At 39.3% G+C, this 14,979-nt stretch overlaps 1 protein-coding gene across 2 annotated transcripts in view; it reads left to right on the forward strand.

The window, feature by feature from the left end:
- ube3d (ubiquitin protein ligase E3D) overlaps nt 1-14,732 on the forward strand; it is an 18,968-nt gene extending 4,236 nt beyond the window's left edge. The window contains exons 4-10 of one of the 2 annotated variants that reach the window (XM_017037929.2): nt 326-548; nt 1,121-1,193; nt 1,278-1,356; nt 1,831-1,942; nt 2,646-2,812; nt 5,534-5,672; nt 13,885-14,732. In XM_017037929.2, the coding sequence (XP_016893418.1) occupies nt 326-548; nt 1,121-1,193; nt 1,278-1,356; nt 1,831-1,942; nt 2,646-2,812; nt 5,534-5,672; nt 13,885-13,905 (814 nt within the window). In that variant the 3' untranslated portion in view covers nt 13,906-14,732. The remainder of the gene's footprint in view (nt 1-325; nt 549-1,120; nt 1,194-1,277; nt 1,357-1,830; nt 1,943-2,645; nt 2,813-5,533; nt 5,673-13,884) is intronic. The other variant, XM_008323642.3, reaches the window with a different exon arrangement.
- Nucleotides 14,733-14,979: the final 247 nt, after the last annotated feature.

Below are 14,979 nucleotides of genomic sequence, written 5' to 3' on the forward strand. Positions count from 1 at the left end.
TGTTAGCTCTTTGTCTCTTGCCACAGGAATAAGTTACAATGTAAAAAAAAAAAAACTTTGTCCAACTTCGTCCAGTCTTCAATACCAAGCAGCGAAGATGGAGCCATCATTAGCAAACAGTTAATGAAGCAGGGAGGAGCATTTAGTAACTAATGAGCCAGCCATTTTCTTTCTCAGCTTATATCGTGATCTCCCCGAGTCCTTAGAGAACTGTTGACAGATGCTACTCTTTCACAGCAGATATGTGTACAGTAGTACAAATCGCTTTCAAAATGAGTGAATAACTACTGGAGTGTCTGGCTTGTCTTTTTCTTCTTTTCTAAAGAGAGTTTAAGCGAGTCCTCCCTCTGCCTAACTGTAACTGGAGCACCATAGTGGACGAGTGGTGCTGCCACCCGAATCCGTTTGCTGACAAGAAGCTGCTGCCCAGGGCTGAGGACTGTTTGGTTACCGACACCCACCTTCTCCTGCACAGAGACACCAGCTGTGATCAAACTCTCACAGAAGAAGTGAGCGTTGTCCCTTCCAAGGACGGTCAGGATTCAAAGGTGAAGGACTTTAAAAAGGAAATAATTAAGTGCACTACACTTCATACTTCTTTGCTCCTTTACACAGAATCAATTCAGACATTGTTTAAGGTTTCTTATGTTTTTAATGTGAGTCTCAGATTTATTTTAAAGACATAAGTATAAAATCCTTACCACACTCACTGTTGGGATGGGGGAATTATTGAATTATTATGTGCCATAGATCTAAATGCATTTAATCTATAAACCTAGAGACATCTTCATAGTGAGCACTGGTCCAAAGGATAAGTCTTCAATAACTTAACCTGTGACCCTGGATGCCTCTGTCCATTTGTTATGAATGCTCTATTGTTATTATTAATCTTTGCATAAATAGAAGTGAGAAATGACCACCTCACAGAGGTCACATTTGGAGGTGTGCTGTGTGTCAATGACAAATAAGTCACTTTCATTACCTTACATCTGCCTCTGTCTCTTTGTTTTTACATTCTTCTTCCAATCCAAATTCTGCTGTCTTCTGTGAAAACTAAAGATGAAGTAAAAATATCGTCTGTTGATGGATTTTTCTTGGTTTTAATTGTGATTCCACACAGAAACCTTGCAGGCGGCTGACTCTGGTGTCCTGTAAGAGCTGTTCTTCAGCATTGGGAGAAGCTGTTGCACCAGGTACACACCATTTAAATACACCCTCATTCATGAATGTCAATTTTTAGTTAACTAAGGTCTGCTTTTGGTCCATGTGTCCTACAGGGATCCTGAAACTGTATTTCACTCAGGTGGTGGTAGAGCCTGCAGCGGGGGACCGAACTATGGACACCTCACTGAACAGGCAGGTTTTTTAATTAAAGCTGTAAGTGGTGATAATAAGAAAAGCTGACACCATTACAGCGGGGTGTTTATTATCTGCATGTAAATAAGAATGACCTACCTGTTAATAAATAGGTGACTAAAACACACACACACACACACTTATTCTTGTTTCTTTTTGGCTGCAGGTTTGCTTTCCTTTCCCTCACAATGAACTCGGCGCCAAGGCTATAAATCAGCCTCAAGTTTACACAAATATAAATGTCACCAACATTAACCTGGAGAACAGAGCAGTCACTCAGCCTATGTTTGTTTTGCTCGGCTAATGTCAAGCTTGACTTTCAACAATTCTGCTTTATTTCAGAAAGCTTGGCTTTTTTTCAAAAGCCTGTAATAGTGTTTGGCGGATTTAAAGAGAGATAAACATAAACATGTCAATTAAAGATTGTCACTGAAACCAGTAACCGTTACTTTTATTGTTGCCTTTTTTTCCCAGCAGGTCACGTTTCTTGGAGAAGACGATAGCAGCCATGCTGCTGAAACTGTCCATGTCACTGAGCTCCTTCCACTTTTGTGTCCAAACACCTGATGGGACAAACGTCTTACTGGTAGGAACACATAATCACACAATCAGAGCAATGTTTCAAGTGGTCCATAAATACATAAAACAAACCCGTCAGTAATTTCAAAGCAAAAGCAGCCCAGACTTGAGCTCCTTTAAAATCAGCAACACTTACTGTAATACAAGGAGCCTCTTATTGAGCCACAAACCACTGCCACAAAACAGTCTGGGCTTGTCCACTTATTTAATTTATTTTATAATGAGTCCTTGAGGAAACATCTACTGCAGTATAGATGGATGGAAAATTTAACAATATATTTAGGCTACAGGTTTGTTTGACTCATTAATTCACATTTTAAAAAACCTAGTTGTTGATCCAGGACCTTCCTCTGTGGCAACATTTAACTTTTAAGTCTGAAAAATAAATCAGACATAAAAAGTAGGTCGGGAAAATAAATACTTGGAGAACACTTTTTGGAATATTGCGCACTAAGTTGGACACATATTTTATAAGGTGACCTTTCAAAGTAGCTGGATGGTTTTTTATTCAATGACTTGCATCAGAAGATTATTCATTGAGAGCTGCTGTTAGAGAAATGATAAAATGACAGCACAAATGAGAACATGGAGCCGGTCAGCATGAGCGACTGTCTCAGTTGGGCTCGTGTTGATGGAGTGTGATCCGTCTACCGTGTGACGTAGAGCAAGTGTAACTGAAGTGTTAAGTGACCTGTCTGCTTCTTCTGCAGCTCTGGCTCTTGAACAGTGACTCCATCATAGCATCAGTCCTGCAGACGTGTGCAGAGAGTTTGAAGTCTGTCAGCACTGATGCTCTTCACAGTTCATCACCCCCAGCAGCTCGAGCCCTGAAAGTCCTTTACATCACCTGCTCCAACCCTGGGCCTGAGCAAAAAGAGTAAGAGAGGACACTTCACACTGATCGTCAGCCTTTTTTTTTTTACTCTGATCTTTGGTTCATTCTTTGTTTTCCTTGTCTATGTTTTGCTGTCATCTTCCCAATGCCACCTTTTCAATTCCACCTGACTTTGTGGTGAGCAGCTTTCAGCACCAGGGTTCCCTGCTCTGATCTAATTGCCTGTAATTTTGCAAACGAGATCGCTATCAAAAGAGTTTATCGTCTCAAACCTGTCAGTTGTGTAAGACCTCCTTATCGGTTGCATAAACACAGCATGTTCTTGTTTTTATTTTTTTTGTTGTTGTTTTGAGCGAGGCTTCGTGTACCTTTCTGCGACGTATCACAGAGGTGTAGGTGGATGTGCGGCATGAAGTTCTCCATGCTCGCTACAGCAGCTCCCCACTGGTGGAGCCTTCCACCCTCATTATTTTCAACTGTATCAACTCTCAATATATTTTTTTCCTTTTTTTTTTCCTATATTCCTTCCTCCTCCTCCTCCTTTTGCTGCTTCTCCTCATCTCTGTCTTCCCACAGCCACAGAGAGTGAAGGCAGCACAGAAAAGTTTTGTTGTTTCTAGCATTTTGACAAGCCCACCGGCTAACTTCCAGAGAAAGGGTAATTAGAGGCAAAGTCTGCTAAAAACTAGAAAGGCTTGTCTTTGCTGTCAAAGCAGTAAGAGTCCATTTAAATTACATAATAGACTGCAGGAGCTGAGTGACGTCCCAGAAACTTTACTGCTGATACAACATTACCTTATACTTCTATCTATGTAGTAGAAATGTCATTGGCTATGGACAAAATTTGTAATGGTCAGGCTATTTCCAAATTGTCCCAAACGTATTGCTATGAGTCACAGAGAAAAAAGATGCAAATTTATTGTATTTTGCACCTTTTGCTGAAATGGGAAGATCCAAAGCATGCTGGGAATTCAGTGTACAGTAAGAACAGTTCATGGGACATGGTTAGTACTATTTACCTCCACAAAGCCTAGGTGATTGTGTTAATGGCAGTCAAAACTCTCTTCAGTGCCTTGTTGCCTAATGCTAAAGTCAACTTGTTCCCAGTTTACTCTCCCAGACCAAAGATAGTTTTTCCTGTTGCCCAGTTTTAATAAATAAATAATACACTCCTTGCTCCGTTTCACTGTTGAGTGGTACGACTAAGAGAGTAAATCAGTGCATCAGCAAAAGGCAAGTACAAGTTAATATGTTGTCCTAGCTAACTTGTTTCTCTGCCTCTTTATTAGTCACTCTTTATGTGCAAACCCGCTCTAAACTGACTCAGCAACTGTGTCTGACATTCACTGAGGTCTTCCCAAAGGTAAATACTGGTGTTACTAACACCTCTGTCTACTCCCTACATAATCTCCCTTTCATCCTTCATCACTCATCTCTGACATTTTTAAATTAAATCTCATGCCTGGGGAGTCCGATCCCGGCCACAGTGGAACCTCTTTAGTCAGGATACAGCCACCTACAGGCAGCTGCGGCCAGAGGTTACTGTGTGTGTGGTTGATTCACCCAATAATTGTCCCGAGGATCAATGAGCCACATCCTACATGGATTATTCTTGTCGCTAATGGAAATGACTTGATTATGAGTTGAGTCAAAGTCACAGACGCCATTACAGTCTGGTTCCATCAGAGGGAGGGGGGCTTTTAGCTATGGAAGTGGAGTCTACTGCAAATTGTGTGAACAACAACTTTATCCTTGTACTGTCCACTGTAATTATTAATAAATCCAGTTCATGCCCTCAGGGTTTTGACAAAGTCTACATTAGGTCAATATGACAAACTGATCAGTTTTATACACTTCCACAACCGTAATAAATGCTTGTTGCTTGAGCATTATTGTTTTAAATAATGCTTACTCACTTTCAGGCTTTTTAGGTCAACAACTACAATATTTAGGTTTAGGGAAGATATAGTTCCCTCTTGATATAAGAAGGGTTTTTCTCACCTGGCCTGTGTCTGCACAAAGTCTTCACTCTACTCCAGAGCTGTAAAACCATTTAAAGGTACTTTCAACTACATAAAATAATCTCAAAATGGCATTCCATCACATAGAAACATGTATTATTTACTCACAGGCTAAGCTAATCATGCTAATGTTCCCATTTCATCTTCTTTGGATTTTATCGGCAGCACCAGTTGCTCTTCCACCAGGCTCCAAAAGAGAGAAGATGAGAATACATACAGTATATACACAGTAGAGGGCAGGATTCCTGCTAACGAACACATGACCTGTATGACCCTTTTGAAAACTGAGTCAAGTAATTGACATGGCGTGATGTCTTTGAACAGATATTCAGCAGAACTTCTTTAAACAGAAGTCTCTCTATGTGAGGTATCTTCTGTAGAACTGCCAAAATTTGAAGAGTTGCTCCTCTCAGGAACTGCACAGATGGCTAAATGTCACCCAAACAAACTGGATCAGCACCACACTCTGACAGCGCATCAATCTTTCCTTCCCTTTGCATCTCACCCCTATCTTCCAGCCTCACACGCACACACACAGATGGGTGCCTCAGTAACACTTACCATCCATCCACTCTTATGTATCACCAGTTATCAGGTTTACACTTGAAACCACTTAATTAAGATGACAGGGCGATTGCTTTAACATGAGATGTACAGCAGCCTTTTCTTGGCTTCAGCCTGATTGGATAATTCTGAGGCAGTCACAATTAATCACTGCTCATGTGTGTATGTGTGTTTCCAGCATCATATCCAGTTGGGAGGTCAATGTCATCGGACATCCTGTGGTGCTGCCACTGAATGTGTGCGAGGAGTTGCTGCGGGTGATGGATGACAGCAATTCTACGCTTCCTGCGTCAATGTGTCACATGAGGTCCTATGAGGTGAGACATTCGTAATAATTATCTTGGTTAGAAAAAAAAAATCCTACTTGGAGTTGAAAAGGTCTCTGACCAATATCAATGTAGTCAGATGACTCTGATGCAAGAGTAGACTAGCCCGCTTATCTGTCTGTATTACCTAGAAACTCTCAAATATTTGTAGCAGACTTGAAACCAAGATTGTAATTTATTAACATATCCGAAAGATTATCAACCAGTATTGCGTTAATCACCATTAGTTAGTAATTAAAGCTGATAAATTGACCGACAAATGCAGCATCATTTCTCCACTGAGCCATCCAAACAGCAAAGAGACTAAAAATAAAGTGACAAGCAGCGTTGTATATCAAATGGAGTAATTTTTTGATATTGCTCTATATATCTATCGGCAGACTTGTGTCTAATCACTTATATTCTCTAATTAATACTAATTAACTTTTGGACTCAAAAAAAGATTCCTCCGTCCTGAAGCCGGATCGTTCAAGAACTACTGCTCTAATCATTCTTATCCTTTTTTCAAAAGCTGTATGAGCTGCACACTTTTAGCCCACAGTGCTCACTCATTTCACACACTTATTACTTCCAGCACTTTGCTTTAACATTTTTCACCGGTGCCTGACTGTGGTTTTATCCCACCTTAATTAATTTCATGATTCACAGCCTTTCAGTTAGCAGCTTTGCTGTAGGGATTATGCAGGTCAAATGTAAAAAATTTCGTCTTTGTCAGCCCTATTGCTCTTTCTCACCTGTGATGGTACAAAATGCATATATTTAGCCAGAGTTGCCGAGGAAATCCCTTTGACTGGAAAATAGCAGGTGTTAACTGTGCTGACAACTCCATTCTCTTTGCTGTTTTAAATATAGTGACAGGGGTAATTAGCACCATTATCCTCCCCTTTCTGTTCCTAAAGTTTTGAATGTGACTGCCACCACTTAAACAAGTTTGCGGAAAGATACAAAAGATATTTCATCTTTGTACGGCTGCAGCAGAAATGAACGTATGGTGGAGCTGACTTCACTGTCGGCCTCAGGCAGGAGGTGTTTAGCTGAAGGCCTGAAGGAGTAGAGTGGATTCTTCTCTAGAAAGACTTTGTCAATGGAAAATAACATGTAAGACATCTATAAGTGTGGGCTTTTGTTGCCAGTCCAGGCTTATTCATTGGATTTCAGTAATCTTTGTTTTGTCTAACTTATTAGTTAACTTTGTCTAACAGCTGCTACACCAACTGGCCCATCATCTGCAGTCAGCTCACAGTGTTTTAGAAATTAAAAATAAATTGCACGTAATCAATGGACGTGTAAAGCGTCAAACCACATATGTTAGGAAGCTGGTGCCAGTGTGTAAAAATGGCGCTTACACTGCAGAATGACCGGATTGGCGTTGGCTGATGAGCAAATCTATGTAACAATCTCAATCTGCAATGTAAGTACTTTTAGAACTTTATCTTTCTTACCCAGAACTGCTATCTCGTTTTTCTTCCGCTGCTTCAAAATAACCCTTGTACTGTGCAGAAAAAAAGGCACTGGAGTCTGGAGTTGTACCTCTGACTGCAGTGTTGTTCTGAGGTTCAATGGACCTAAAAAAAAACATTACTGCCAATGTTACTCTCACCTCAAATGCCCTCGAAAATGAAAACAGCAAAAGATTGCATAGTTGATATATTTCTTCTTTTCTCTCTGTGACACATTAGTCCGATTAAAATAGTACCATTGTTACCATCAGGGAAAAAAACATGACAAATGGAACACGGTGGAAGTGAGTTTGTAATTAGTCTGCGATGAAATGGAGTAGGCTCTCAGATAAAGCGACCCAGACGTAGGACACAGTATCTGTCTGGTGGTTACAGCAGTAAAAAAAAAAGAGTGTGATAAACTGACACATCCTGATAGTAGCAGCAGAGGACAGGAAGGAAATGTGATCCTCTAAAGTTACTGGAGATGTTCTGAGAGCTTCTGAAAAAGTATTTAAGTGTTGTTTGAAAAGCAAACCAAAGTTGGAGATGATTGTGCGATAGGATGAAAATGGGAATATTGATCAAATGAAGTTGGATCGGCTGGAGAGACTTACAGTAAATAAAGATGTTTAAAGATTTTGGAGGAAATGGAAGAAAGAGAAGACGGCCGTCTGACCGTGGTGAATCACATTGATGCTCACTCACTTGCACAGAATTTAGGAGAAAGATTTCAATGCAATTGGGGAAAAAACAAATGCAAATACAGTCTGTAATACACTTTAACTCGCTAGTGTTATCAGTGTAAATGGCCGATGCTGATATTCAAGTAAAAAAATATCTCTAGCCCTGTGTATGAGTCTCTGAGAACAGTGGATCCCAAGCTTTTCCTTGCCAATGACCCCCAAACAGCATTAGCTTCTGGCTGGAGACTTCTTTGCAAACCCAATGACAATGCTACAAAATATTTTGGGCCCCAAAGTATGCACCCATCAGCCAAAAGAAAATCTCCTCTTCCATAAACTAACTATATATGCCAGTGACTAGAGGTTAGGGTTAGATTTCCTATATTTCACATTACTAAAAGCACCATGGGACATTTCAAGATCATGTTGTCTGGGCCAGATTGTTATTGCCAAAGATGTAGCTCTAGCTCTAGCTCTAGCTCTGCATGTTGTCTGAATCAGGATGTAGTCAGTTTAACTCGTCATTTTAAATCAATATGTGTTCATTCAGAGCAGCCGTGTTTTAATGATGTCGTTAAAGAGCCGGCCCACCCACACAGATGTTGCCATTTATTCCGGCTGATTGAGTATCTGGTCTGGCGAGGTAAATTAAAGCTCATGCGTTAACACAACTTCCTCACAGATAATTAAGACATGAAATAGCAGTACAAGCACAGGTGCAGCTCAATTCAGCTGAACTTGCTCCTGTGCTGCGACTCAATGACTCCCTTAATGCTCCACAGGGACGTTTAATGAAGCCAAATCCAGGTCTTTGAGATTTAGGTGATTTTAAATCATCCTTCAGTAAGCAACTGTGTCTGATGTGAGAAATGATGAAGTTGTGAAATGACAGGTGCAATGAAACTGTCAGAGGAGAGCGAGAAAGATGCCACTCAGGAACAGTCCTTGTGTAATAAGACCATGCTGTTAAAATGAAACATCATTTTATGCATTCTTGACTTAGTGTCGCCAGAAGATTCATATAAGTGGCATTTCTTTATTCTTAAACCTGTTTTATTATTCTCTCTGTTGGCACATAATATGATTATACTTTTATTTACCCATTTAAATCTACAACAACAAAACTCACATAAGTACATTTTTTTTATATATCACTGTATTTCTTAGCCTTCGCCTTCAACAGAACATCTTCCATTGATAATAGGACTAGGCCACACGCAAGTATACGAAGAACACTCCAGAGGAATATGTCAGTTAGAGCTTAGGTTGATCAGACACGCTAATATGAACCCAAGTATAAATATGAGTGTAAATGGTTGTTGGTCTTTATACATGGGACTGTGATGGACCCGCCTTCTGACTGCTGGGTTTGGCCTCAGCTCTTCCGCGACCCTGCAAAGGATTAAGCAGTAGATAACGGCTGGATGGTTATGGGACGCCTACCTTCAGCTAAGCAATGTTACCTCTGCCAATGTTACACAGTGCAGTAAAGCTATTGCTTAGTTCCACAAGTTTCTATGTGCATCTCATTCGTCTTATCCAAACTCTGGACTTTTGTGAAGCAAAGGACATCAGCAGTGTGTCAGCTCAGTCCTCCACAAGTCTTCCGCAACTCCAGTATAAAAATAACTCTGCAGCCATTAACAACTGATGTGGTGGCAAAAGCTAAGACAAAGCCAAAAACGGAAGCCCAAATCTTCCATCAACAGCCCCACAATATAACCTGTTATACGCTGATGTAAGTTAACTTACGTTGTTAATGATGAACACATTTCTCCATTAACAAATACCGTAATGCTAACAGTGCAACTAAATGAGTTCAAAACTTGTATTTGATTATGAGCCATCTTCAGTTCATAACCTTAGCATCAACCCATCTTTTTCTTCCCCTTGTTTTGTATGCCAAAGCCTCTGTGATCACAGCACATTTGTCTGCGTTCTCCGACACTGATTATGTGTGTGTGTTCAATTTCAATCACCGTCAGTAGATCAAAGCCTGCTCCATAAACTCAGACAGTTATATGCTGCATGTGAAAATGTCTACTGTTATCTGAGCAGCCGAGTTTCCCGCCCTCCATCCCTGGCTCTGCCAGTGAAATGGGGTGTGAAGTAGTTCCAGCACCAAGTGTCACTCTCAAGACTGAGAGCAGACACCATTTCTCTCCTCCTCCTCTCGTCCCTCATTAATTTTATCTCACCCTAGCAGGGTAGATGTGTAGGTTAGACAGGGACAGATCCAAAATCTGATCCGGCATTTTTCAGAGCCTTGGAAGTTGTGCAGCGAGCATCACCAAGGGAGGGACTATGAGCACTATGTCCAAATAGATTACTCCTACCAAATTCATTTCAAATGATTTCACATGAATAAACGAGTAAACGAGAGTGGAAATTAATCACTGGAGCGTGCGGTCCGTGGTATTATTTTGTTGTGTTTACAGGAGGGTTTCTTAGCCTCAGCATTTAATATCCTTGAAAGTGTTTTGTCATCCAGAAAATGAAAAGAAAATGTTATATTGCAGTGTCAATATTGTTTATTCATTGTCTAAATGACTAAAAGATGAAGTCAGAGATGCAGCATATTGATCTTCTTAGTGGGGTTTAAGACAAATATACTTTTAATGGAACAACACATCTGAGATACATTTACATTCATAACAGTTGAGTCAATCTGACACCGTAATGTGGCTCTCAATTGTTTTTAAATTGAATTTGCATTCAGTCATATGATTGTCTATAGTTAATAAATGGTTAATCAGTAAATACCTAACCTTTTCTAGCTGTTCTTAATTCAACCTAAGTAGGACTTTTACTCGTATCTTTGGAAGTTGGGAGTTTATGGGAATTGGGAAGCAATTAGGTAGGTTATTGTTACAGTACGATATTGCAATGAGTTGATTAACCCAATACCAAAGCAGTTGGATAGAAATAGTTAAAATGTTGGCGATCTTAGCCACCACCTGGGCCACAACACCGTACCACAGCATCTTGCTGCTCTCCATTTTTGGTCAAACAAGAGAGAATGCCTAAATTACTACCAGAATTGTGTTTAATCAAAACTTTCTCTGGTCATTAACAGCCTCCCCATATTGTATCTAAGGCCACCTGGTGTTTGGGTTTTTCGCCCAGGAACCATAGCTAAGCCATAGTCATGCTGCTGACAAATTTACCAGAAGGATAAAATTTTGGGCACCCACCAATCAAATTTGCTGAATTCCCTCTTTTTGAACAGAAGTTTTAAAATATTTATTTATAAACTTTCTTCACAATCTTTGCCAAGTTTTAGATTAAGATGGAACCATTCAGAGAGAACTTCTGGTCAGGGTTCTGTTAATAAATTCTTCTTTCTTTTTTTTTTTTTTTTTTTTTTTTTTTTTTGACTACTGCTTCTGTGCTGCCGTGAGGCAAAATTTACTCTTTATTATTGTGCGTACACTCAACATCCATGAGACATTCAGGCTAATAATAACATGATGACAGCTCCATATGCTGAGTGCTCACGGTTTTCTGTGTCAGGAATAGAAGTGTTAAATCCCAGCACTTGGAAAGCACTAATTAGTTCACGTACCCCAATCTCACAGATTCACCTGTCAGGTTTCTGTGGACATATGTTAGCACATGATCGTAATTAAGATTATTTAAATATTCGGTAGGACGACTGCTTGAACTGCACACTGCTTCTTTGAGTCTAATTGTTAGCTAAACGAAAATATTGTCACACCTCTCACCATTTTGTCGTCGCATTTTCTGTGCTGCTCCCCAAAAGAATGACGATAAGAGTCCCTGGTACGGAGCTTCAAAGTGTGTGTTTTCTCAAAAGACAGCTTTCAAACTAGCCTTGTCATCTTGGTATTATTTTACACCGACATGTTCTGTCAAGTCCCCTTAACTAAATCTCTTGTCACAATGATCCCAATGAGATCAAAAGGCTGTTAAAGCCTGAAACACATGGTGACGTTACATCAGTGTCATCCACAGACCTGCTGCCATTGAAGTGAAATTCTAATTCTGCCAAATAAGAACAACAGAAAATGTGTTGTTCGTGCCTGTGTTCTGTTGGATTCTCCACTATAAAAATGATTTAATAATTAGTTATGAGTTTTGTAAAAACACACTTTGTTTTTCTTAAATGCGTCTGTGACTCGTCCTAGTCAGAACATCAGCCAGATGACGGTAGCTTCAAATCCGCAGGTGATGTGACACCGTATTGGAATCACTTCTGTTCCAAAATTAGCAATGCTGCCATCTCTCTGTCATCATTTTTTGGCTGAATAGTCTGATGTGTTGGTGTTGTTGTTTTAACTGAAGTGAACATCAAAACAATGTCCAGGAATATTCTGGAACTACACCAGATATCACACTGATTGTTTGTTTTTCTCTCACGTTCTATATCAGATCGTGTAACACAATTTGAGACTGAACAAATAAAGTCGCTCATTGGCTTGTGCAGTTGTCTATTAATGAGAGGGTTGACAGTTCGATTCCAGGCTTTGTGTGGTACGTGCTGCCCCTTCGACAGCCTTGCTACTGTATCAATAGATGGATGCACTTTAGGTGTTCATCAGAACTAGAAAAGTGCCATAGACAAACATCTGACATCAGGTGCTGGTGCAAAGACGGACAAGGCTATTTTTTAATAGCTCGTCTGCTCTAAAAGTGAATTACTTTAAAGAAACGATGACTGAAAAGCAAAATCAAAATAGCCAAAAAATAGCTCTGAATAATTGTCCACTCTTAGTTGTGAGCAAATTTGTTGCACTTGGATAAAAACGTTTTTCTAGAGCTACCAAGTGAAATAATGAATCCTCAAACTAGAAATGTAATCTTTCCACTTCTGGGCCCAAGTTTTAAAGTTTTGTGTTTTGCTCTGCAGCGTCCCATTGATTAATGGAAAGAGAGCAATCCACACTGCTGACTGTTCACTTCTTCCATTTATGACCAGTAATACTTTAACCAAAATAAAAGTGAGTCCTATAATAAAAGTCTTCCCTTTCGGAGCCACCGTTGTTTTAGCAACATCTCCCCTCTGGTTGCTGTTCGTTATCATTTGTATGAATTACAAATGAAGCGCTTGAGTAGTGAACAGACATTGGCATGAGAATGAGGAAGACAGGGCCTTGAGTGAAGCAAATGCCCTCATCCATCATCCCAATATAGAGCCCTCAGTGGAGCACAGCCATTGTCTGCAGCAGGCAAACACCCAGGAATAGCAGATGGAGAAGGAAAATGTGTGTGTGTTGTGAGTAAATGCGGAGCTGAGCTGAGCAGATTTGTTTTCTGGGCTTTGTTTGTCTGAATGTGTGTTTTCTTAAACTGATTAAAACTGCACCACCTGTAGTTAATTCTGTTATTTTAAGATTTAAACTGCACTCAGAGTGCTGTGCTAATCAAAAGAGCAGTGAGATCAACACATCTGAAGCCTGTAGTAAGTAAACATTTTCATTGTACAGGTTTTAAACATGACCAGAGAGTATTAATCTAAATAACACAACATTATTGAACTCTTCTGGAACAGAGAGACAAATAACAGCAGGTAAATGTATGTGTTTTGTACTTGTTTTTATTTGTGACCAATCCAAATGATGGAATTGATAATATGGACAAATGTCAGAAATATATATACATTTGCAATAGAAAATGTATATCATATAGTTAGTGTTTTGCTTTTTTTTTCATTCCCTGTGCGTCCTGCTGGTAGAACACATGAAGAGTTACTTTGAAAAGTTCTGGTGCTCAATATTAGTCAGACTACAGTACTTTACAATCCATGTGACACTCGTGTCACTCACATCTCAGTCCTAGATTTACTACCCTGTGGTGAAGGTGGAGCCGGTCAGAAAAATGCATCCTGGGAGTTGGTATGGGATTTTAATATATATATAATATAATAATAATATATTCTGCACGATGTTTAAAAAAAATAAACAGGTGAATTGACCGTATGAGAGTTGGGTTTAACACTAATATAGACCTATAAGTCTTCACAAATGAATGTGATTAGTATGTTAATTGTAACAGCACTACTTTTTATGTTTGAATATTTAACAGTATTTTTCCTTTTCTTTTTATATTCGTTCTTAGGTTGCATACTTGAGGCTCTGAGGTCAAATGTTGGGATCCAAGGGTCAAGACTTTCTCAGGTTGTGAGAGGAAAATGCAGCAACAGAAATAATTTCTGTCTGACATTTTCTACTTGTCTCCTCCTGATTCTTGTGTCAACATGTTTTACAGTTTATAAATACCTTCACATGGAATCATAGTAACACACCGTAACACACCGTAACACAAAGCTGGAGGAGCATGACATCATCCTAACAGCATATAATTAATGGTTAGGAAGTCTGTATGTATCCAGTGTACGTTCACTCATTTCTTTTTACTGCTTTTGTAATTTTCTTACAGTCGTCGACAGTAACAGAATAAACTCAAATATCCCTGAAACTTTCTCCTCTTCTTTTTTCATTTCGACTGTAAAGCGCTGCTTGTTGATAGGCGGGCCATTGTTCTCGACTTGGCTCCTGATGAAAGCTTATTATAGAGCTTGTTAAGCCTCAGGGTACAACAGAGCATCCTCCACTCCGGTGTAATTATGGCTTGTGCAGTGAGGTGATTTTTGTCTAGTTGTGGGTTTAACGTCAATGTAGTGTTTCGGTGATTGATTGTTTTTATGTAACCTGTGCAGCAACGAGAATGATTGTAAAATGTAGTTAAATCCAAAAATGGGCCTTTAATTTGAAAATAAACAATTTGGCTCGTGTACTTTGTGTATTGTGTCAGAGGAAGAAAATTAAGCAACATGTATGCAATAAAACTCAGAAAATGATTCGTGATTCGCAAATCCTTAATGTAAGTAGTACTTTGTGTGGTTTATCCACTACTGTATGTATAAACATAGTTAAACCCAAGACTTGGGGTTTAATTTTGACCCATTTCTATCTCTAATTTACCCTGCTTATAAGATCGGTTAACACTGAAATTGTTCACCAAAAGTGTGATACATTTATGTTGCATTTTGTTTTCAATAAATATAACTTTCAGAAATATTATGAAAATACACATCCAAGATAACAGACGAGGTTTCGGAAATTAGCTTACTTCATTGATAATATTGGATAACTAGCCAAAAATATATTGAATTTCACTTAAAGAAATTATAAGAAATAATAATACATTTTC

This window comes from Cynoglossus semilaevis, chromosome 13, assembly GCF_000523025.1.
Source record: "Cynoglossus semilaevis isolate Cse_v1.0 chromosome 13, Cse_v1.0, whole genome shotgun sequence".
Classification (NCBI taxonomy): Eukaryota; Metazoa; Chordata; class Actinopteri; order Pleuronectiformes; family Cynoglossidae; genus Cynoglossus; species Cynoglossus semilaevis.